Below are 25,501 nucleotides of genomic sequence, written 5' to 3'. Positions count from 1 at the left end.
TGAGTCAGTTGCTTTACTCCCACCATCTCTTCTCTCCTGAGTCAGTTGCTTTACTCCCACCATCTATTCTCTCCTGAGTCAGTTGCTTTCCTCCCACCATCTCTTCTCTCCTGAGTCAGTTGCTTTACTCCCACCATCTATTCTCTCCTGAGTCAGTTGCTTTCCTCCCACCATCTCTTCTCTCCTGACTCAGATGCTTTCCTCCCACCATCTCTTCTCTCCTGACTCAGATGCTTTCCTCCCACCATCTCTTCTCTCCTGACTCAGATGCTTTCCTCCCACTATCTCTTCTCTCCTGACTCAGATGCTTTCCTCCCACCATCTCTTCTCTCCTGACTCAGATGCTTTCCTCCCACCATCTCTTCTCTCCTGAGTCAGTTGCTTTCCTCCCACCATCTCTTCTCTCCTGAGTCAGTTGCTTTCCTCCCACCATCTCTTCTCTCCCAAATCCATTGCTTTCCTCCCACCATCTCTTCTCTCCTGACTCAGATGCTTTCCTCCCACCATCTCTTCTCTCCTGACTCAGATCCTTTCCTCCCACCATCTCTTCTCTCCTGACTCAGATGCTTTCCTCCCACCATCTCTTCTCTCCTGACTCAGATGCTTTCCTCCCACCATCTCCTCTCTCCTGACTCAGATGCTTTCCTCCCACCATCTCTTCTCTCCTGAGTCAGTTTCTTTCCTCCCACCATCTCTTCTCTCCTGAGTCAGTTGCTTTCCTCCCACCATCTCTTCTCTCCTGAGTCAGTTGCTTTCCTCCCACCATCTCTTCTCTCCTGAGTCAGTTGCTTTCCTCCCACCATCTCTTCTCTCCTGACTCAGATGCTTTCCTCCCACCATCTCTTCTCTCCTGACTCAGATGCTTTCCTCCCACCATCTCTTCTCTCCTGAGTCAGATGCTTTCCTCCCACCATCTCTTCTCTCCTGACTCAGTTTCTTTCCTCCCACCATCTCTTCTCTCCTGACTCAGATGCTTTCCTCCCACCATCTCTTCTCTCCTGACTCAGATGCTTTCCTCCCACCATCTCTTCTCTCCTGACTCAGATGCTTTCCTCCCACCATCTCTTCTCTCCTGACTCAGATGCTTTCCTCCCACCATCCCCTCTCTCCTGACTCAGATGCTTTCCTCCCACCATCTCCTCTCTCCTGACTCAGATGCTTTCCTCCCACCATCTCTTCTCTCCTGAGTCAGTTTCTTTCCTCTCACCATCTCTTCTCTCCTGAGTCAGTTGCTTTCCTCCCACCATCTCTTCTCTCCTGAGTCAGTTGCTTTACTCCCACCATCTCTTATCTCCTGAGTCAGTTGCTTTACTCCCACCATCTATTCTCTCCTGAGTCAGTTGCTTTCCTCCCACCATCTCTTCTCTCCTGACTCAGATGCTTTCCTCCCACCATCTCTTCTCTCCTGACTCAGATGCTTTCCTCCCACCATCTCTTCTCTCCTGACTCAGATGCTTTCCTCCCACCATCTCTTCTCTCCTGACTCAGATGCTTTCCTCCCACCATCTCTTCTCTCCTGAGTCAGTTTCTTTCCTCCCACCATCTCTTCTCTCCTGAGTCAGTTGCTTTCCTCCCACCATCTCTTCTCTCCTGAGTCAGTTGCTTTCCTCCCACCATCTCTTCTCTCCCAAATCCATTGCTTTCCTCCCACCATCTCTTCTCTCCTGACTCAGATGCTTTCCTCCCACCATCTCTTCTCTCCTGACTCAGATGCTTTCCTCCCACCATCTCTTCTCTCCTGACTCAGATGCTTTCCTCCCACCATCTCTTCTCTCCTGACTCAGATGCTTTCCTCCCACCATCTCCTCTCTCCTGACTCAGATGCTTTCCTCCCACCATCTCCTCTCTCCTGACTCAGATGCTTTCCTCCCACCATCTCTTCTCTCCTGAGTCAGTTTCTTTCCTCTCGCCATCTCTTCTCTCCTGAGTCAGTTTCTTTCCTCCCACCATCTCTTCTCTCCTGAGTCAGTTGCTTTCCTCCCACCATCTCTTCTCTCCCAAATCCATTGCTTTCCTCCCACCATCTCTTCTCTCCTGACTCAGATGCTTTCCTCCCACCATCTCTTCTCTCCTGACTCAGATGCTTTCCTCCCACCATCTCTTCTCTCCTGACTCAGATGCTTTCCTCCCACCATCTCCTCTCTCCTGAGTCAGTTTCTTTCCTCTCACCATCTCTTCTCTCCTGAGTCAGTTGCTTTCCTCCCACCATCTCTTCTCTCCTGAGTCAGTTGCTTTACTCCCACCATCTCTTATCTCCTGAGTCAGTTGCTTTACTCCCACCATCTATTCTCTCCTGAGTCAGTTGCTTTCCTCCCACCATCTCTTCTCTCCTGACTCAGATGCTTTCCTCCCACCATCTCTTCTCTCCTGACTCAGATGCTTTCCTCCCACCATCTCTTCTCTCCTGACTCAGATGCTTTCCTCCCACCATCTCTTCTCTCCTGACTCAGATGCTTTCCTCCCACCATCTCTTCTCTCCTGAGTCAGTTTCTTTCCTCCCACCATCTCTTCTCTCCTGAGTCAGTTGCTTTCCTCCCACCATCTCTTCTCTCCTGAGTCAGTTGCTTTCCTCCCACCATCTCTTCTCTCCCAAATCCATTGCTTTCCTCCCACCATCTCTTCTCTCCTGACTCAGATGCTTTCCTCCCACCATCTCTTCTCTCCTGACTCAGATGCTTTCCTCCCACCATCTCTTCTCTCCTGACTCAGATGCTTTCCTCCCACCATCTCTTCTCTCCTGACTCAGATGCTTTCCTCCCACCATCTCCTCTCTCCTGACTCAGATGCTTTCCTCCCACCATCTCCTCTCTCCTGACTCAGATGCTTTCCTCCCACCATCTCTTCTCTCCTGAGTCAGTTTCTTTCCTCTCGCCATCTCTTCTCTCCTGAGTCAGTTTCTTTCCTCCCACCATCTCTTCTCTCCTGAGTCAGTTGCTTTCCTCCCACCATCTCTTCTCTCCCAAATCCATTGCTTTCCTCCCACCATCTCTTCTCTCCTGACTCAGATGCTTTCCTCCCACCATCTCTTCTCTCCTGACTCAGATGCTTTCCTCCCACCATCTCTTCTCTCCTGACTCAGATGCTTTCCTCCCACCATCTCTTCTCTCCTGACTCAGATGCTTTCCTCCCACCATCTCCTCTCTCCTGACTCAGATGCTTTCCTCCCACCATCTCCTCTCTCCTGACTCAGATGCTTTCCTCCCACCATCTCTTCTCTCCTGAGTCAGTTTCTTTCCTCTCGCCATCTCTTCTCTCCTGAGTCAGTTTCTTTCCTCCCACCATCTCTTCTCTCCTGAGTCAGTTGCTTTCCTCCCACCATCTCTTCTCTCCCAAATCCATTGCTTTCCTCCCACCATCTCTTCTCTCCTGACTCAGATGCTTTCCTCCCACCATCTCTTCTCTCCTGACTCAGATGCTTTCCTCCCACCATCTCTTCTCTCCTGACTCAGATGCTTTCCTCCCACCATCTCCTCTCTCCTGACTCAGATGCTTTCCTCCCACCATCTCCTCTCTCCTGACTCAGATGCTTTCCTCCCACCATCTCTTCTCTCCTGAGTCAGTTTCTTTCCTCTCACCATCTCTTCTCTCCTGAGTCAGTTTCTTTCCTCCCACCATCTCTTCTCTCCTGAGTCAGTTGCTTTCCTCCCACCATCTCTTCTCTCCCAAATCCATTGCTTTCCTCCCATCATCTCTTCTCTCCTGACTCAGATGCTTTCCTCCCACCATCTCTTCTCTCCTGACTCAGATGCTTTCCTCCCACCATCTCCTCTCTCCTGACTCAGATGCTTTCCTTCCACCATCTCTTCTCTCCTGAGTCAGTTTCTTTCCTCCCACCATCTCTTCTCTCCTGAGTCAGATGCTTTCCTCCCACCATCTCTTCTCTCCTGACTCAGATGCTTTCCTCCCACCATCTCCTCTCTCCTGACTCAGATGCTTTCCTCCCACCATCTCCTCTCTCCTGACTCAGATGCTTTCCTCCCACCATCTCTTCTCTCCTGAGTCAGTTTCTTTCCTCTCACCATCTCTTCTCTCCTGAGTCAGTTGCTTTCCTCCCACCATCTCTTCTCTCCTGAGTCAGTTGCTTTACTCCCACCATCTCTTCTCTCCTGAGTCAGTTGCTTTACTCCCACCATCTATTCTCTCCTGAGTCAGTTGCTTTCCTCCCACCATCTCTTCTCTCCTGAGTCAGTTGCTTTACTCCCACCATCTATTCTCTCCTGAGTCAGTTGCTTTCCTCCCACCATCTCTTCTCTCCTGACTCAGATGCTTTCCTCCCACCATCTCTTCTCTCCTGACTCAGATGCTTTCCTCCCACCATCTCTTCTCTCCTGACTCAGATGCTTTCCTCCCACTATCTCTTCTCTCCTGACTCAGATGCTTTCCTCCCACCATCTCTTCTCTCCTGACTCAGATGCTTTCCTCCCACCATCTCTTCTCTCCTGAGTCAGTTGCTTTCCTCCCACCATCTCTTCTCTCCTGAGTCAGTTGCTTTCCTCCCACCATCTCTTCTCTCCCAAATCCATTGCTTTCCTCCCACCATCTCTTCTCTCCTGACTCAGATGCTTTCCTCCCACCATCTCTTCTCTCCTGACTCAGATCCTTTCCTCCCACCATCTCTTCTCTCCTGACTCAGATGCTTTCCTCCCACCATCTCTTCTCTCCTGACTCAGATGCTTTCCTCCCACCATCTCCTCTCTCCTGACTCAGATGCTTTCCTCCCACCATCTCTTCTCTCCTGAGTCAGTTTCTTTCCTCCCACCATCTCTTCTCTCCTGAGTCAGTTGCTTTCCTCCCACCATCTCTTCTCTCCTGAGTCAGTTGCTTTCCTCCCACCATCTCTTCTCTCCTGAGTCAGTTGCTTTCCTCCCACCATCTCTTCTCTCCTGACTCAGATGCTTTCCTCCCACCATCTCTTCTCTCCTGACTCAGATGCTTTCCTCCCACCATCTCTTCTCTCCTGAGTCAGATGCTTTCCTCCCACCATCTCTTCTCTCCTGACTCAGTTTCTTTCCTCCCACCATCTCTTCTCTCCTGACTCAGATGCTTTCCTCCCACCATCTCTTCTCTCCTGACTCAGATGCTTTCCTCCCACCATCTCTTCTCTCCTGACTCAGATGCTTTCCTCCCACCATCTCTTCTCTCCTGACTCAGATGCTTTCCTCCCACCATCCCCTCTCTCCTGACTCAGATGCTTTCCTCCCACCATCTCCTCTCTCCTGACTCAGATGCTTTCCTCCCACCATCTCTTCTCTCCTGAGTCAGTTTCTTTCCTCTCACCATCTCTTCTCTCCTGAGTCAGTTGCTTTCCTCCCACCATCTCTTCTCTCCTGAGTCAGTTGCTTTACTCCCACCATCTCTTATCTCCTGAGTCAGTTGCTTTACTCCCACCATCTATTCTCTCCTGAGTCAGTTGCTTTCCTCCCACCATCTCTTCTCTCCTGACTCAGATGCTTTCCTCCCACCATCTCTTCTCTCCTGACTCAGATGCTTTCCTCCCACCATCTCTTCTCTCCTGACTCAGATGCTTTCCTCCCACCATCTCTTCTCTCCTGACTCAGATGCTTTCCTCCCACCATCTCTTCTCTCCTGAGTCAGTTTCTTTCCTCCCACCATCTCTTCTCTCCTGAGTCAGTTGCTTTCCTCCCACCATCTCTTCTCTCCTGAGTCAGTTGCTTTCCTCCCACCATCTCTTCTCTCCCAAATCCATTGCTTTCCTCCCACCATCTCTTCTCTCCTGACTCAGATGCTTTCCTCCCACCATCTCTTCTCTCCTGACTCAGATGCTTTCCTCCCACCATCTCTTCTCTCCTGACTCAGATGCTTTCCTCCCACCATCTCTTCTCTCCTGACTCAGATGCTTTCCTCCCACCATCTCCTCTCTCCTGACTCAGATGCTTTCCTCCCACCATCTCCTCTCTCCTGACTCAGATGCTTTCCTCCCACCATCTCTTCTCTCCTGAGTCAGTTTCTTTCCTCTCGCCATCTCTTCTCTCCTGAGTCAGTTTCTTTCCTCCCACCATCTCTTCTCTCCTGAGTCAGTTGCTTTCCTCCCACCATCTCTTCTCTCCCAAATCCATTGCTTTCCTCCCACCATCTCTTCTCTCCTGACTCAGATGCTTTCCTCCCACCATCTCTTCTCTCCTGACTCAGATGCTTTCCTCCCACCATCTCTTCTCTCCTGACTCAGATGCTTTCCTCCCACCATCTCCTCTCTCCTGACTCAGATGCTTTCCTCCCACCATCTCTTCTCTCCTGACTCAGATGCTTTCCTCCCACCATCTCCTCTCTCCTGACTCAGATGCTTTCCTCCCACCATCTCCTCTCTCCTGACTCAGATGCTTTCCTCCCACCATCTCTTCTCTCCTGAGTCAGTTTCTTTCCTCTCACCATCTCTTCTCTCCTGAGTCAGTTGCTTTCCTCCCACCATCTCTTCTCTCCTGAGTCAGTTGCTTTACTCCCACCATCTCTTCTCTCCTGAGTCAGTTGCTTTACTCCCACCATCTATTCTCTCCTGAGTCAGTTGCTTTCCTCCCACCATCTCTTCTCTCCTGAGTCAGTTGCTTTACTCCCACCATCTATTCTCTCCTGAGTCAGTTGCTTTCCTCCCACCATCTCTTCTCTCCTGACTCAGATGCTTTCCTCCCACCATCTCTTCTCTCCTGACTCAGATGCTTTCCTCCCACCATCTCTTCTCTCCTGACTCAGATGCTTTCCTCCCACTATCTCTTCTCTCCTGACTCAGATGCTTTCCTCCCACCATCTCTTCTCTCCTGACTCAGATGCTTTCCTCCCACCATCTCTTCTCTCCTGAGTCAGTTGCTTTCCTCCCACCATCTCTTCTCTCCTGAGTCAGTTGCTTTCCTCCCACCATCTCTTCTCTCCCAAATCCATTGCTTTCCTCCCACCATCTCTTCTCTCCTGACTCAGATGCTTTCCTCCCACCATCTCTTCTCTCCTGACTCAGATCCTTTCCTCCCACCATCTCTTCTCTCCTGACTCAGATGCTTTCCTCCCACCATCTCTTCTCTCCTGACTCAGATGCTTTCCTCCCACCATCTCCTCTCTCCTGACTCAGATGCTTTCCTCCCACCATCTCTTCTCTCCTGAGTCAGTTTCTTTCCTCCCACCATCTCTTCTCTCCTGAGTCAGTTGCTTTCCTCCCACCATCTCTTCTCTCCTGAGTCAGTTGCTTTCCTCCCACCATCTCTTCTCTCCTGAGTCAGTTGCTTTCCTCCCACCATCTCTTCTCTCCTGACTCAGATGCTTTCCTCCCACCATCTCTTCTCTCCTGACTCAGATGCTTTCCTCCCACCATCTCTTCTCTCCTGAGTCAGATGCTTTCCTCCCACCATCTCTTCTCTCCTGAGTCAGTTTCTTTCCTCCCACCATCTCTTCTCTCCTGACTCAGATGCTTTCCTCCCACCATCCCTTCTCTCCTGACTCAGATGCTTTCCTCCCACCATCTCTTCTCTCCTGACTCAGATGCTTTCCTCCCACCATCTCTTCTCTCCTGACTCAGATGCTTTCCTCCCACCATCCCCTCTCTCCTGACTCAGATGCTTTCCTAACCACCATCTCCTCTCTCCTGACTCAGATGCTTTCCTCCCACCATCTCTTCTCTCCTGAGTCAGTTTCTTTCCTCTCACCATCTCTTCTCTCCTGAGTCAGTTGCTTTCCTCCCACCATCTCTTCTCTCCTGAGTCAGTTGCTTTACTCCCACCATCTCTTATCTCCTGAGTCAGTTGCTTTACTCCCACCATCTATTCTCTCCTGAGTCAGTTGCTTTCCTCCCACCATCTCTTCTCTCCTGACTCAGATGCTTTCCTCCCACCATCTCTTCTCTCCTGACTCAGATGCTTTCCTCCCACCATCTCTTCTCTCCTGACTCAGATGCTTTCCTCCCACCATCTCTTCTCTCCTGACTCAGATGCTTTCCTCCCACCATCTCTTCTCTCCTGAGTCAGTTTCTTTCCTCCCACCATCTCTTCTCTCCTGAGTCAGTTGCTTTCCTCCCACCATCTCTTCTCTCCTGAGTCAGTTGCTTTCCTCCCACCATCTCTTCTCTCCCAAATCCATTGCTTTCCTCCCACCATCTCTTCTCTCCTGACTCAGATGCTTTCCTCCCACCATCTCTTCTCTCCTGACTCAGATGCTTTCCTCCCACCATCTCTTCTCTCCTGACTCAGATGCTTTCCTCCCACCATCTCTTCTCTCCTGACTCAGATGCTTTCCTCCCACCATCTCCTCTCTCCTGACTCAGATGCTTTCCTCCCACCATCTCCTCTCTCCTGACTCAGATGCTTTCCTCCCACCATCTCTTCTCTCCTGAGTCAGTTTCTTTCCTCTCGCCATCTCTTCTCTCCTGAGTCAGTTTCTTTCCTCCCATCATCTCTTCTCTCCTGAGTCAGTTGCTTTCCTCCCACCATCTCTTCTCTCCCAAATCCATTGCTTTCCTCCCACCATCTCTTCTCTCCTGAGTCAGTTTCTTTCCTCCCACCATCTCTTCTCTCCTGAGTCAGTTGCTTTCCTCCCACCATCTCTTCTCTCCTGAGTCAGTTGCTTTCCTCCCACCCTCTCTTCTCTCCTGAGTCAGTTGCTTTCCTCCCACCATCTCTTCTCTCCTGACTCAGATGCTTTCCTCCCACCATCTCTTCTCTCCTGACTCAGATGCTTTCCTCCCACCATCTCTTCTCTCCTGACTCAGATGCTTTCCTCCCACCATCTCTTCTCTCCTGAGTCAGTTGCTTTCCTCCCACCATCTCTTCTCTCCTGAGTCAGTTGCTTTCCTCCCACCATCTCTTCTCTCCTGAGTCAGTTGCTTTCCTCCCACCATCTCTTCTCTCACAAATCCATTGCTTTCCTCCCACCATCTCTTCTCTCCTGACTCAGATGCTTTCCTCCCACCATCTCTTCTCTCCTGACTCAGATGCTTTCCTCCCACCGTCTTCTCTCTCCTGAGTCAGTTTCTTTCCTCCCACCATCTCTTCTCTCCTGACTCAGATGCTTTCCTCTCACCATCTCTTCTCTCCTGACTCAGATGCTTTCCTCCCACCATCTCTTCTCTCCTGAGTCAGTTGCTTTCCTCCCACCATCTCTTCTCTCCCAAATCCATTGCTTTCCTCCCACCATCTCTTCTCTCCTGACTCAGATGCTTTCCTCCCACCATCTCTTCTCTCCTGACTCAGATGCTTTCCTCCCACCATCTCTTCTCTCCTGACTCAGATGCTTTCCTCCCACCATCTCTTCTCTCCTGACTCAGATGCTTTCCTCCCACCATCTCTTCTCTCCTGACTCAGATGCTTTTCTCCCACCATCTCTTCTCTCCTGACTCAGATGCTTTCCTCCCACCATCTCTTCTCTCCTGACTCAGATGCTTTCCTCCCACCATCTCTTCTCTCCTGACTCAGATGCTTTCCTCCCACCATCTCTTCTCTCCTGAGTCAGTTTCTTTCATCCCACCATCTATTCTCTCCTGACTCAGTTTCTTTCCTCCCACCATCTCTTCTCTCCTGAGTCAGTTTCTTTCCTCCCACCATCTCTTCTCTCCTGACTCAGATGCTTTCCTCCCACCATCTCTTCTCTCCTGACTCAGATGCTTTCCTCCCACCATCTCTTCTCTCCTGACTCAGATGCTTTCCTCCCACCATCTCTTCTCTCCTGACTCAGATGCTTTCCTCCCACCATCTCTTCTCTCCTGACTCAGATGCTTTTCTCCCACCATCTCTTCTCTCCTGACTCAGATGCTTTCCTCCCACCATCTCTTCTCTCCTGACTCAGATGCTTTCCTCCCACCATCTCTTCTCTCCTGACTCAGATGCTTTCCTCCCACCATCTCTTCTCTCCTGAGTCAGTTTCTTTCATCCCACCATCTATTCTCTCCTGACTCAGTTTCTTTCCTCCCACCATCTCTTCTCTCCTGAGTCAGTTTCTTTCCTCCCACCATCTCTTCTCTCCTGACTCAGATGCTTTCCTCCCACCATCTCTTCTCTCCTGACTCAGATGCTTTCCTCCCACCATCTCCTCTCTCCTGACTCAGATGCTTTCCTCCCACCATCTCCTCTCTCCTGACTCAGATGCTTTCCTCCCACCATCTCTTCTCTCCTGAGTCAGTTTCTTTCCTCTCACCATCTCTTCTCTCCTGAGTCAGTTGCTTTCCTCCCACCATCTCTTCTCTCCTGAGTCAGTTGCTTTACTCCCACCATCTCTTCTCTCCTGAGTCAGTTGCTTTACTCCCACCATCTATTCTCTCCTGAGTCAGGTGCTTTCCTCCCACCATCTCTTCTCTCCTGACTCAGATGCTTTCCTCCCACCATCTCTTCTCTCCTGACTCAGATGCTTTCCTCCCACTATCTCTTCTCTCCTGACTCAGATGCTTTCCTCCCACCATCTCTTCTCTCCTGACTCAGATGCTTTCCTCCCACCATCTCTTCTCTCCTGACTCAGATGCTTTCCTCCCACCATCTCTTCTCTCCTGAGTCAGTTTCTTTCCTCCCACCATCTCTTCTCTCCTGAGTCAGTTGCTTTCCTCCCACCATCTCTTCTCTCCTGAGTCAGTTGCTTTCCTCCCACCATCTCTTCTCTCACAAATCCATTGCTTTCCTCCCACCATCTCTTCTCTCCTGACTCAGATGCTTTCCTCCCACCATCTCTTCTCTCCTGACTCAGATGCTTTCCTCCCACCGTCTTCTCTCTCCTGAGTCAGTTTCTTTCCTCCCACCATCTCTTCTCTCCTGACTCAGATGCTTTCCTCCCACCATCTCTTCTCTCCTGACTCAGATGCTTTCCTCCCACCATCTCTTCTCTCCTGAGTCAGTTTCTTTCCTCCCACCATCTCTTCTCTCCTGAGTCAGTTGCTTTCCTCCCACCATCTCTTCTCTCCTGAGTCAGTTGCTTTCCTCCCACCATCTCTTCTCTCCCAAATCCATTGCTTTCCTCCCACCATCTCTTCTCTCCTGACTCAGATGCTTTCCTCCCACCATCTCTTCTCTCCTGACTCAGATGCTTTCCTCCCACCATCTCTTCTCTCCTGACTCAGATGCTTTCCTCCCACCATCTCTTCTCTCCTGACTCAGATGCTTTCCTCCCACCATCTCTTCTCTCCTGACTCAGATGCTTTTCTCCCACCATCTCTTCTCTCCTGACTCAGATGCTTTCCTCCCACCATCTCTTCTCTCCTGACTCAGATGCTTTCCTCCCACCATCTCTTCTCTCCTGACTCAGATGCTTTCCTCCCACCATCTCTTCTCTCCTGAGTCAGTTTCTTTCATCCCACCATCTATTCTCTCCTGACTCAGTTTCTTTCCTCCCACCATCTCTTCTCTCCTGAGTCAGTTTCTTTCCTCCCACCATCTCTTCTCTCCTGACTCAGATGCTTTCCTCCCACCATCTCTTCTCTCCTGACTCAGATGCTTTCCTCCCACCATCTCTTCTCTCCTGACTCAGATGCTTTCCTCCCACCATCTCTTCTCTCCTGACTCAGATGCTTTCCTCCCACCATCTCTTCTCTCCTGACTCAGATGCTTTCCTCCCACTATCTCTTCTCTCCTGACTCAGATGCTTTCCTCCCACCATCTCTTCTCTCCTGACTCAGATGCTTTCCTCCCACCATCTCTTCTCTCCTGACTCAGATGCTTTCCTCCCACCATCTCTTCTCTCCTGAGTCAGTTTCTTTCCTCCCACCATCTCTTCTCTCCTGAGTCAGTTGCTTTCCTCCCACCATCTCTTCTCTCCTGAGTCAGTTGCTTTCCTCCCACCATCTCTTCTCTCACAAATCCATTGCTTTCCTCCCACCATCTCTTCTCTCCTGACTCAGATGCTTTCCTCCCACCATCTCTTCTCTCCTGACTCAGATGCTTTCCTCCCACCGTCTTCTCTCTCCTGAGTCAGTTTCTTTCCTCCCACCATCTCTTCTCTCCTGACTCAGATGCTTTCCTCCCACCATCTCTTCTCTCCTGACTCAGATGCTTTCCTCCCACCATCTCTTCTCTCCTGAGTCAGTTTCTTTCCTCCCACCATCTCTTCTCTCCTGAGTCAGTTGCTTTCCTCCCACCATCTCTTCTCTCCTGAGTCAGTTGCTTTCCTCCCACCATCTCTTCTCTCCCAAATCCATTGCTTTCCTCCCACCATCTCTTCTCTCCTGACTCAGATGCTTTCCTCCCACCATCTCTTCTCTCCTGACTCAGATGCTTTCCTCCCACCATCTCTTCTCTCCTGACTCAGATGCTTTCCTCCCACCATCTCTTCTCTCCTGACTCAGATGCTTTCCTCCCACCATCTCTTCTCTCCTGACTCAGATGCTTTTCTCCCACCATCTCTTCTCTCCTGACTCAGATGCTTTCCTCCCACCATCTCTTCTCTCCTGACTCAGATGCTTTCCTCCCACCATCTCTTCTCTCCTGACTCAGATGCTTTCCTCCCACCATCTCTTCTCTCCTGAGTCAGTTTCTTTCATCCCACCATCTATTCTCTCCTGACTCAGTTTCTTTCCTCCCACCATCTCTTCTCTCCTGAGTCAGTTTCTTTCCTCCCACCATCTCTTCTCTCCTGACTCAGATGCTTTCCTCCCACCATCTCTTCTCTCCTGACTCAGATGCTTTCCTCCCACCATCTCTTCTCTCCTGACTCAGATGCTTTCCTCCCACCATCTCTTCTCTCCTGACTCAGATGCTTTCCTCCCACCATCTCTTCTCTCCTGACTCAGATGCTTTTCTCCCACCATCTCTTCTCTCCTGACTCAGATGCTTTCCTCCCACCATCTCTTCTCTCCTGACTCAGATGCTTTCCTCCCACCATCTCTTCTCTCCTGACTCAGATGCTTTCCTCCCACCATCTCTTCTCTCCTGAGTCAGTTTCTTTCATCCCACCATCTATTCTCTCCTGACTCAGTTTCTTTCCTCCCACCATCTCTTCTCTCCTGAGTCAGTTTCTTTCCTCCCACCATCTCTTCTCTCCTGACTCAGATGCTTTCCTCCCACCATCTCTTCTCTCCTGACTCAGATGCTTTCCTCCCACCATCTCTTCTCTCCTGACTCAGATGCTTTCCTCCCACCATCTCCTCTCTCCTGACTCAGATGCTTTCCTCCCACCATCTCCTCTCTCCTGACTCAGATGCTTTCCTCCCACCATCTCTTCTCTCCTGACTCAGATGCTTTCCTCCCACCATCTCTTCTCTCCTGACTCAGATGCTTTCCTCCCACTATCTCTTCTCTCCTGACTCAGATGCTTTCCTCCCACCATCTCTTCTCTCCTGACTCAGATGCTTTCCTCCCACCATCTCTTCTCTCCTGAGTCAGTTGCTTTCCTCCCACCATCTCTTCTCTCCTGAGTCAGTTGCTTTCCTCCCACCATCTCTTCTCTCCCAAATCCATTGCTTTCCTCCCACCATCTCTTCTCTCCTGACTCAGATGCTTTCCTCCCACCATCTCTTCTCTCCTGACTCAGATCCTTTCCTCCCACCATCTCTTCTCTCCTGACTCAGATGCTTTCCTCCCACCATCTCTTCTCTCCTGACTCAGATGCTTTCCTCCCACCATCTCCTCTCTCCTGACTCAGATGCTTTCCTCCCACCATCTCTTCTCTCCTGAGTCAGTTTCTTTCCTCCCACCATCTCTTCTCTCCTGAGTCAGTTGCTTTCCTCCCACCATCTCTTCTCTCCTGAGTCAGTTGCTTTCCTCCCACCATCTCTTCTCTCCTGAGTCAGTTGCTTTCCTCCCACCATCTCTTCTCTCCTGACTCAGATGCTTTCCTCCCACCATCTCTTCTCTCCTGACTCAGATGCTTTCCTCCCACCATCTCTTCTCTCCTGAGTCAGATGCTTTCCTCCCACCATCTCTTCTCTCCTGACTCAGATGCTTTCCTCCCACCATCTCTTCTCTCATGAGTCAGTTTCTTTCATCCCACCATCTATTCTCTCCTGACTCAGTTTCTTTCCTCCCACCATCTCTTCTCTCCTGAGTCAGTTTCTTTCCTCCCACCATCTCTTCTCTCCTGACTCAGATGCTTTCCTCCCACCATCTCTTCTCTCCTGACTCAGATGCTTTCCTCCCACCATCTCTTCTCTCCTGACTCAGATGCTTTCCTCCCACCATCTCCTCTCTCCTGACTCAGATGCTTTCCTCCCACCATCTCCTCTCTCCTGACTCAGATGCTTTCCTCCCACTATCTCTTCTCTCCTGAGTCAGTTTCTTTCCTCTCACCATCTCTTCTCTCCTGAGTCAGTTGCTTTCCTCCCACCATCTCTTCTCTCCTGAGTCAGTTGCTTTACTCCCACCATCTCTTCTCTCCTGAGTCAGTTGCTTTACTCCCACCATCTATTCTCTCCTGAGTCAGTTGCTTTCCTCCCACCATCTCTTCTCTCCTGAGTCAGTTTCTTTCCTCCCACCATCTCTTCTCTCCTGAGTCAGTTGCTTTCCTCCCACCATCTCTTCTCTCCTGAGTCAGTTGCTTTCCTCCCACCATCTCTTCTCTCCCAAATCCATTGCTTTCCTCCCACCATCTCTTCTCTCCTGACTCAGATGCTTTCCTCCCACCATCTCTTCTCTCCTGACTCAGATGCTTTCCTCCCACCATCTCTTCTCTCCTGACTCAGATGCTTTCCTCCCACCATATCTTCTCTCCTGACTCAGATGCTTTCCTCCCACCATCTCCTCTCTCCTGACTCAGATGCTTTCCTCCCACCATCTCTTCTCTCCTGACTCAGATGCTTTCCTCCCACCATCTCCTCTCTCCTGACTCAGATGCTTTCCTCCCACCATCTCCTCTCTCCTGACTCAGATGCTTTCCTCCCACCATCTCTTCTCTCCTGAGTCAGTTTCTTTCCTCTCACAATCTCTTCTCTCCTGAGTCAGTTTCTTTCCTCCCACCATCTCTTCTCTCCTGAGTCAGTTGCTTTCCTCCCACCATCTCTTCTCTCCCAAATCCATTGCTTTCCTCCCACCATCTCTTCTCTCCTGACTCAGATGCTTTCCTCCCACCATCTCTTCTCTCCTGACTCAGATGCTTTCCTCCCACCATCTCCTCTCTCCTGACTCAGATGCTTTCCTCCCACCATCTCTTCTCTCCTGAGTCAGTTTCTTTCCTCCCACCATCTCTTCTCTCCTGAGTCAGTTGCTTTCCTCCCACCATCTCTTCTCTCCTGAGTCAGTTGCTTTCCTCCCACCCTCTCTTCTCTCCTGAGTCAGTTGCTTTCCTCCCACCATCTCTTCTCTCCCAAATCCATTGCTTTCCTCCCACCATCTCTTCTCTCCTGACTCAGATGCTTTCCTCCCACCATCTCTTCTCTCCTGACTCAGATGCTTTCCTCCCACCATCTCCTCTCTCCTGACTCAGATGCTTTCCTCCCACCATCTCTTCTCTCCTGAGTCAGTTTCTTTCCTCCCACCATCTCTTCTCTCCTGAGTCAGTTGCTTTCCTCCCACCATCTCTTCTCTCCTGAGTCAGTTGCTTTCCTCCCACCCTCTCTTCTCTCCTGAGTCAGTTGCTTTCCTCCCACCATCTCTTCTCTCCTGACTCAGATGCTTTCCTCCCACCATCTCTTCTCTCCTGACTCAGATGCTTTCCTCCCACCATCTCTTCTCTCCTGACTCAGATGCTTTCCTCCCACCATCTCTTCTCTCCTGACTCAGATGCTTTCCTCCCACCATCTCTTCTCTCCTGAGTCAGTTTCTTTCCTCCCACCATCTCTTCTCTCCTGAGTCAGTTGCTTTCCTCCCACCATCTCTTCTCTCCTGAGTCAGTTGCTTTCCTCCCACCATCTCTTCTCTCACAAATCCATTGCTTTCCTCCCACCATCTCTTCTCTCCTGACTCAGATGCTTTCCTCCCACCATCTCTTCTCTCCTGACTCAGATGCTTTCCTCCCACCGTCTTCTCTCTCTGAGTCAGTTTCTTTCCTCCCACCATCTCTTCTCTCCTGACTCAGATGCTTTCCTCCCACCATCTCTTCTCTCCTGAGTCAGTTTCTTTCCTCCCACCATCTCTTCTCTCCTGAGTCAGTTGCTTTCCTCCCACCATCTCTTCTCTCCTGAGTCAGTTGCTTTCCTCCCACCATCTCTTCTCTCCCAAATCCATTGCTTTCCTCCCACCATCTCTTCTCTCCTGACTCAGATGCTTTCCTCCCACCATCTCTTCTCTCCTGACTCAGATGCTTTCCTCCCACCATCTCTTCTCTCCTGACTCAGATGCTTTCCTCCCACCATCTCTTCTCTCCTGACTCAGATGCTTTCCTCCCACCATCTTTTCTCTCCTGACTCAGATGCTTTCCTCCCAACATCTCCTCTCTCCTGACTCAGATGCTTTCCTCCCACCATCTCTTCTCTCCTGAGTCAGTTTCTTTCCTCCCACCATCTCTTCTCTCCTGAGTCAGTTGCTTTCCTCCCACCATCTCTTCTCTCCTGAGTCAGTTGCTTTCCTCCCACCATCTCTTCTCTCCTGACTCAGATGCTTTCCTCCCACCATCTCTTCTCTCCTGACTCAGATGCTTTCCTCCCACCATCTCTTCTCTCCTGACTCAGATGCTTTCCTCCCACCATCTCTTCTCTCCTGACTCAGATGCTTTCCTCCCACCATCTCTTCTCTCCTGACTCAGATGCTTTCCTCCCACCATCTCTTCTCTCCTGAGTCAGTTTCTTTCCTCCCACCATCTCTTCTCTCCTGAGTCAGTTGCTTTCCTCCCACCATCTCTTCTCTCCTGAGTCAGTTGCTTTCCTCCCACCATCTCTTCTCTCACAAATCCATTGCTTTCCTCCCACCATCTCTTCTCTCCTGAGTCAGTTGCTTTCCTCCCACCATCTCTTCTCTCCCAAAACCATTGCTTTCCTCCCACTATCTTCTCTCTCCTGAGTCCATTGCTTTCCTCCCACCATCTCCTCTCTCCTGAGTCCGTTGCTTTCCTCCCACTATCTTCTCTCTCCTGAATCAGTTGCTCTCCTCCCACCATCTCCTCTTTCCTGAGTCCGTTGCTTTCCTCCCACTATCTCCTCTCTCCTGAGTCCGTTGCTTTCCTCCCACTATCTCCTCTCTCCTGAGTCTGTTGCTTTCCTCCCACCATCTCCTCTCTCCTGAGTCCGTTGCTTTCCTCCCACCATCTTCTCTCTCCTGAGTCCGTTGCTTTCCTCCCACTATCTCCTCTCTCCTGAGTCCGTTGCTTTTCTCCCACTATGTTCTCTCTCCTGAGCGTTGCTTTCCTCCCACCGTCTATTTTCTCCTCTCTCCCGAATCAGTTGCTTACCTCCCACCATCTATTCTCTCTTCCGAGTCAGTTGCTTACATCTCTCCTGAGTCAGTTGCTTACCTCCCACCATCTATTCTCTCCTCTCTCCCGAATCAGTTGCTTACCTCCCACCATCTATTCTCTCCCGAATCAGTTGCTTTCCTCCCATCATCTCTCCTCTCTTCCGAGTCAGTTGCTTACCTCCCACCATCTATTCTCTCCTCTCTCCTGAATCCGTTGCTTTCCTCCCACAAACTCTCCTTGCTCCTGTGTCTGTTGCTTTCCTCCCGCCATCTCTTCTCTTCTGAGTCCGTTGCTTTCCTCCCACCATCTCTTCTCTCCTCTCTCCTGAGTCAGTTGCTTTCTTCCCACCATCTCTTCTCTCCTCTCTCCTGAGTCTGTTGCTATCCTCTCTCCTGAGTCAGTTACTTTCCTCCCACCATCTCTTCTCTCCTCTCTCCTGACTCAGATGCTTTCCTCCCACCATCTCTTCTCTCCTGACTCAGATGCTTTCCTCCCACCATCTCTTCTCTCCTGACTCAGATGCTTTCCTCCCACCATCTCTTCTCTCCCCTCTCCTGTATCAATAAAGTATTATTCTTCTCCATAGGCCCACCTGCGCTCGATGGATGTGAAGATCCTGCAGCAGCTGCTGGCGGTGCACGAGGGGATCGAGGCATGTAAGTGGCTCCTGGAGGAGCGCGGCACCCTGACCAGCCGCTGCAGCAGTCTGACCAGCAGCCAGTACAGCCTGGGAGAGGGCCCTGGAGGAGACACCTGGAGGGGCAGCTGGAGCAGCCTGCAGGACCCCCTCAACGACAAGCTGGATAACATCTCTATAGGCAGTTATCTGGACACCCTTGCTGATGACATGGACGAGTACGGCCCTTCTAGTTCTGAGTCTGTGCTGTGTTCTACTCCACTGGGGACTGTGACGCCCACTCGGACCGGGACAGGGGCTGAGGCAGTGCCTGGGGCAGGGGCTGGGAGAGGGGCTGGGGCAGGGGCTGGGAGAGTTGCTGGAGCTGGAGAAGGGTCAGTGGCTATGGCAGGGGTTGGGTCTGGAGCTGGGGTAGGACAAGGCACAGGGGGCAAGGTAGTTGTTGATCCTGGCTCTCCCCAAGTCAAGCCAGATGTCCCAAATAAGGAGTCTTCCATTTGGACTAAGGCCACAGAGGCAGTGAAAGGAACCACCATCACCAAGGATACCAAGGACCCCGGCCAAACCCAGCAGCCCAGTAAGAGCAACGGCGCCCTGGATAAAGCAGTCAGGCAAGCACGAGGACCTACTGATTCAGCCCGGTTCTGCCTGGCTGAAAAGCTGGGGAAAAGCCAGAGCCCCAAACTCAAACCCTATAAGAATGGCAAGATAGACGTAGATGCCTGCAAGATGAACGGCAAGATGCACCTGGGGTATGATGCCCACTGGCGATGGGTGCAGTCGCAGGACGATGTGACATTTCTATGAGGTGGATATATTACACCACTTCCCTCTAAAAAATGCTGGGTTAAAATCAACCCAATTTGGGTTATTTGGTTACGAAGTGCTGGGTAAATGTTGGACAGGACACACGCTGGGTTATTTTGACCCAGCCAGTTAGGTTGTGTGAATAACCTAGCATGTTGCGTTGTTGTGATTACCCAAACATGGGTTCATTTAACCATCAATTAGGTTATATTCATTTTCATGCTGGGTTGAACAGCTCTTTTAATATGTAATCCATAGGTTACTTTCAGGAGGCGTGGCTTATTAGGTGTGTGGGTTTCAGATAGTTATTTTTCGCCACCAGTGAAAATAAATGTAATTATTGTTCATAATCTTAAATACAGAGCTAATTTCAATTTTCATTAAAGAAAATACACATTTCATATTCTAATGTATTATTAATAACATAATTTTGTACGTATTGTTACATAGTGGTAAGTATACCAACATTGGGTTTTGCATAGGCTTTTAAGGAACTCTTAGACTTTTGTAAGCTTCATTAAATCTACTAAAGTGTCAGTGTACAACCGTAACCTTCTGATATGAGAACAGATAAACCGGAATGATGTTTACTCTCACGGGTGGCCAAAAATAACTATATGAAACCACGGCCCTACCTACTGTAGTCACACTTCCAGTCTTCTGACCTGACCGCTGGGTCTCAATAACCCAGCATCAATAACCCAGCAACAACAACAACTCAACCTCGCTCTTTTTAAAGAAAACAACCCAACTAAGTGAACCAATGCCTGCAACCTAGCAGTTGGGTCATCCCAACAACCCAGCATTTTAAAATATTAAGAGAGAGATTGATTGCACATATTATACAAACGTCTACCATTTCCATGGTGCAAGATATCAGGTGTGAACAGCATCATGACATTATGTTTTATTCACTCTAAATGTGACTGCACTAACTTTCTAAAACATTGATGTCAGTATTATATTGGGGATGAAGCACAGTGTTGATATTTTTCTGAATCAAGTTTGTTTTTGACATGTTTATCCTCCTTTCCTCTATGCATTGTAACATACAGTACCAGAGAAAATGAAACATTTTCCAACAGAAAAAAATATATTTGTTACAATCACTCGCATCTGTAGAACTTAGTTTGCCCTCACAACCCCAAATGATTGTAACACACTATAGATAGCGTAATCGTTCTCATACATACTGTAGGTGTGTGTACCATCATAGTATGCTAAGAGCATATAGAATGTTCCTACTGTTTGCACACGTGTGCTATTGTCGATGTCCTACTACCTACAGTACTTAACCACTCAATGCAATTTGTATAATCAGTGAATCGCAATGCAATTAATCTGTGCATCGGGTACTTCTGTGGGTGGTTGTCATAGAAAAATGTCTCTGGCTGAGTGTTATTGTTGTCTCTTTTTTAACTGTACACTATTTTTGTTTCATTTGGACAGAAGTTGATGTGATTGGTGTCATCCTAAACTATTATGCCTGTATCTCCAGTCCCAAGATGACTGCACTGTTGTTCTGATAATCCTGATCGTTTAAATGACTGTCCTCTGCTGTCCGTGTCTTAATGAGTCCAACCATCTCTGATCTTTCACTCAGTGTTGAGTGGTGTGAACTTGTTAGTTATTTGGGTGGGTGAAAATTGCATGTCATGTGCTGAATGCTTTATTGGTGAAAATTATCATGAAAAATGTGTGAAAAACTTGATACAATCATGGGAGAAGAAAAGCAATATTCCCTCTGAGCCTTTGTATTCAGTTATAAACAACCCACTCTCACACAGAATTGTCACCACTGAAAACTAATAATGCCTGGACATTCCAAGGCAGGGGTTGCCAGGATGACAGAGAGGGTGAGAGAGAGGGAGAGAGAGCACGTGTGTAAGTACATGTGTGTGAGTGGCTTGCTGTGCACAGGTACTTTGTCAGATACTAAGTCCCAAGGGGCTATTCTTCACTATAACCTCCACCAATTGTCATATTAACTCTGGGAGAACAATGTACTGCATGTCATTATATAAGACATATGTATTGCGAATGTTATCAGATGTGATATGCATAGCGTTCATTATATTACCCAGAGCAACTTACAGGAGCAATTAGGGTTGAGTGCCTTGCTTAAGGGCACATTAACAGATTTTTCACCTAGTTGGCCCTTAACCACTAGGATACCTGCCGCCGCATTCAACCACGTTAGTGTAGCACATCAGATGATGATGGACTGTTTTCAGTTGAATTACGTTAGGATTTCCCTTAGTGATGTTTTGGATTATGTATACTCACGCCTTACGACCTTGTTACAAGCTGACTGTCTTAGTTCTGTTGTTTTAGGGTGTCTGTCTCTGTGTGATGTCTTTGCCTGCATGTCTTCAGTTCTGTACCACTCAGCACTCCTATCAGAGCAGCATTTTTAATCTGTTTCAGATGAGTTCTCACTTCCAGACCGAAGCTACATTACAACCCTCCACCCAACCCTCCCTGTCTCCGCACACCCTCTCCTCCTCCTCTTTCAAACTGCACTGTGGCTTTTTTTCTTTCTTCTCCACCGCCTCTTGTCATCCTGTTTTCCACCAGCACAATGACTTGCTGGAAACATACATTCAGTGCCAACGTGTACGTTTAGTGCACGTCTACTCACGGGCCATGGTACAATAAGGATGGCAATGGGGAAACAATGACCGTAACCCAGTTCCTGGGGATGGAGAGGGGGATCTGTGCCAGAACTGGTGTCCAGCTGGATGCTTGCCCACTTACAGTCCCATCCACACTGCATCACTTAAATATGTCCCTCTCCCCTTTTCTCTCTCTTTCTCTCTCTCTTTCACTCTCACTCTCTCATTTCAATTCAATTTAAGGGATTTATTGGCAAGGGAAACATATGTTAACATTGCCAAAGCAAGTGAAGTAGATAATCAACTAAATTTAAATAAACAATAAACATGTACAGTAAACATTACACTCACAAAAGTTTCAAAATAATAAATACATGGCATCCCGAGTAGCGCAGTGGTCTAAGACACTGCACCACAGTTGCTAGCCGTGACACTAGAAATCCTGGTTTGAGTCCAGACTCTGTCTCAGCCGGCCGCGACTGGGAGGCCCATGGGGTTGCTCACAATTGGCCTAGCGTCGTCCGGGTTAGCGGAGGGTTTGGCCGGCAGGGATGTCCTTGTCCCATCGCGCTCTAGCGACTCCTGTGGCGGGCTGGGTACATGCACGCTGACACGGTCGCCAGATGTACGTTGTTTCCTCCGACACATTGGTGTGGCTGGCTTCCGGGTTAAGCAGGCATTGTGTCAAGAAGCAGTGTGGCTTGGTTGGGTTGTGTTTCGGAGGATGCACGGCTCTCGACCTTTGTCTCTCTCGGGAGTTGCAGCGATGAGACAAGACTGTAACTACCAATTGGATACCACGTAATTGGGGAGAAAAAGGGCTAAAAGTTTTTTTTAAATATAAAAAATAATACAAGAATAATGACATTACAAATGTCATATTATAAATAGTTCAAGAACCAAAGGGAAAATAAATAAACATGCATACGGGTTGTATTTACAATGGTATTTGTTCTTCACTAGTTGCCCTTGTGGCAACAGGTCACAAATCCTGCTGCTGTGATGGCACGCTGTGGTATTTCACCCATCTGTGTAATCTTAGGGAAATATGTTTCTCTAATATGGTCATACATTTGGCAGGATGTTAGGAAGTGCAGCTCAGTTTCCACCTAATTTTGTGGGCAGTGTGCACATAGCCTGTCTTCTCTTGAGCCTGCCTTCTACGGCCTTTCTCAATAGCAAGGCTATGCTCACTGAGTGTGTACATAGTCAAAGCTTTCCTTAAGTTTGTGTCAGTCATAGTGGTCAGGGATTCTGCCACTGTGTACACGCTGTTTATAGCCAAATAGCATTCTAGATTGCTCTGTTTTTTAATAAATTCTTTCCACTGTGTCAAGTAATTATCTTTTTGTTTTCTCATGATTTGGTTGAGTCTAATTGTGTTGCTGTCCTGGGGCTCTGTTTGTGTTTGTGAACAGAGTCCCAGGACCAACATGTCTCTCCCTCTCTCTCTGTCTCTCTCTCTCTGTGGTAAAAATAGAATGTGCATGCCAGTAGGTAAAGTAGAAGACCGTCCGTAGTTAGATGATGGGTGTTCCGTGATGTAGCCTTTAGTATTCTAAAGCTCTTCTGTTAAGACTCCTAATGCTTTCATTTAACAGATGGGTTGGCTAGTAGTAAGTCATGGCATGCCAGTGTTTCCCTTAGCCAGCACAAACAGAGGAGACACATTCTTAATGCAGGAGACCATGATTATCAAACATGTCCGATCATATATACATACTTTATATTTTACTAATGGTTTAACTCGCATCACAGACTGAGCTATACATTTCGTGATGTTTTTTAGTGAAGACAAAATCCACTGTAATAATCTATATGTAGGCCTGTAAGAATCTGGAATGAGAAAAATAGTTCTCAAGAAGTATCAGTAGAACACACAAATATTGGTTTGGCATAATATGAACTTGGTCACTGTCATAATATGAACTTGGTCACTGTCATAATATGAACTTGGTCACTGTCATAATATGAGCTTGGTCACTGTCATAATATGAACTTGGTCACTGTCATAATATGAACTTGGTCACTGTCATAATATGAACTTGGTCACTGTCATAATATGAACTTGGTCACTGTCATAATATGAACTTGGTCACTGTCATAATATAAGCTTGGTCACTTTCATAATATGAACTTGGTCACTTTCATAATATGAGCTTGGTCACTGTCATAATATGAACTTGGTCACTGTCATAATATGAATTTGGTCACTGTCATAATATGAGCTTGGTCACTGTCATAATATGAACTTGGTCACTGTCATGATATGAACTTGGTCACTGATGGTAAACTATAACTGAAGCGTGTTTGTATTTCATTATCAGATGCCCAGTATATGATGTTTGCTCATCAGATGTCCAGTGTGATGTTTGTTTTGAAGAAAGGTGCCAAACACTCACCATCTGATTTAAACCGCAGACAAACAGAGCATGATTTTACAGAGTAATGGATATCCACTCAGTAACCATGGCAATGATCCAAACCAGGTTTTACATATTGACATTAGAATGTCAGTGGCTGTAAAGACTTTGCATATTGACTTTGTACTACTAACCAAGGCAATGCTGTCATTCCCAAATGCACAATATATTACAGAAGTATTCCCTATCCCACCTAGGGAAAGAGTAGAACAGTAATGTACAGTTAGTTATGGAATTACCAGACCTAATGTATGTCATACGGGAATCTTTCAAACAGTAGCCTTGCAACATCAGGCTGCATATTTTCCCCATTCTGCATATTTTCCCCATTCTGGATTAGAAAGCCAGGCACACACTCTATAGCAAGCTGAGACACACTAAAGAGGCTTTTGGCAGCTCATTGATAGCCAAATGGTGGCTAATGCTGGGGCCCCTGTTGGAGTGGCTTGAGGAAAGTTGGCTTATTATGTTTCCATGGATTTGAGGGCCGGAATTGGGGGGGAGAGGGGGAGTACAGAGCGGTGTGGAGGCAGGGAGTTGAAAGAAGCTTCCGCTTCCAATATTTCATGCTGTTCTGTTCCCAGAATGCATTACCCTCAGCATTGACATGGGTTTCTAAGCACATGACAGGGTCCTCAAAGAAAGCATCCGTTAAGAACAGGTTTTTCTCTTTCTCTTTCTTGCTTTGTTGCCAGTCCGCTATGTGTGTTGCGGGGAGGGAGTCAAGTCATTGAGACTGACTAAAAGCACTGGATCTTGCAAATTGACACATTTTGCTTTGTGTGGTACAGGTTTTTAATTGTGATGCAAAGTTTTACAGGAAGAAGCTATTTATTTTGTGTGTATATTATTGAGATGTACATCTAATGATTGACATGTGCATTGATGTTGAGAATTATATGCAGTATGCAAATGTGTAGCTTACGGAAGTGATTTATTAAATATATTTTCAATGTTACACTAACGTCTTTGTTATCTCTAACACAACATTTAGCTGAAATAAAAGTCACAGAATGTTATGTATGAAAGCAAATGAAACCCAAAAGTATCAGCAGTTTCACCTCCCTGTTCCCTAAAGGGCTGTCTTTGGCCGTATTTCAAATATTTCTCTACAAAGAAAGCAAACAATGTACTCAGGAGAGATAGAGATCCTCCCCAGCCTGTCTTCATTAGCAGTTGTGTTATTCTCTTGTAACCCACAAGGAGCCATCGTTCCACCTTGAGATGTGTCCTTATTTCATTTATTGTGGCATTGGGTTTAGTGCTAACTGCCCGTTATCCTTGATGTACTGTTATTGTATAGGCCTAGCTGTGTTTCTCTATAACCACTATTCCAATTGGGTTCTCTTTCAGAGAGCCTGGTGTACATGTTCTAATCAATACCCTCCAACCAGCCCGGTCCTCCCTCCTTGCTACTTCCCAGCAAACCTATTAGCACTTCACATTATATGACAACCATTTATCAACTCTCTTTCCAGAGGGTTGAAACTGCTGAAAATGCTCTGTGCCATAGCCTTCAGGTCCATTGGCTCTACTCTAGTTATAATCATGCAATTAGATACTTTTGTGATCCATAGTATGACCATCTTAAAACAATCCCTCCCCCGCTAGACTTTTAGAGGTTAAAGAGAGAAATGTAACCACATTGTAGAAAAACAAAGCATATGACTGACTGGCCATTTGGCTGCCTGATGCTACCTGGTTCTGGTGTCAGTTTCAGGGCCATTGATTTTTATTATTTGGAGACAGATCGGTTATGTCTGAATCTGATAATGTGTGGTATAACA

The 25,501-nt window shown here is 48.2% G+C and overlaps 1 protein-coding gene across 1 annotated transcript in view; it reads left to right on the top strand.

Annotated features, from left to right (window-relative positions):
• lurap1 (leucine rich adaptor protein 1) overlaps nucleotides 1-24,669 on the top strand; it is a 56,505-nt gene extending 31,836 nt beyond the window's left edge. The window contains exon 2 of the mRNA XM_036978603.2: nucleotides 17,819-24,669. Within this exon, the coding sequence (XP_036834498.2) occupies nucleotides 17,819-18,676 (858 nt within the window). The 3' untranslated portion in view covers nucleotides 18,677-24,669. The remainder of the gene's footprint in view (nucleotides 1-17,818) is intronic.
• Nucleotides 24,670-25,501: the final 832 nt, after the last annotated feature.

This window comes from Oncorhynchus mykiss, chromosome 5, assembly GCF_057628025.1.
Source record: "Oncorhynchus mykiss isolate SJ-2025 chromosome 5, ASM5762802v1, whole genome shotgun sequence".
Classification (NCBI taxonomy): Eukaryota; Metazoa; Chordata; class Actinopteri; order Salmoniformes; family Salmonidae; genus Oncorhynchus; species Oncorhynchus mykiss.
The sequence above is the reverse complement of the archived record's forward strand: the minus strand, read 5'-3'. Positions and strand labels throughout refer to the sequence as shown.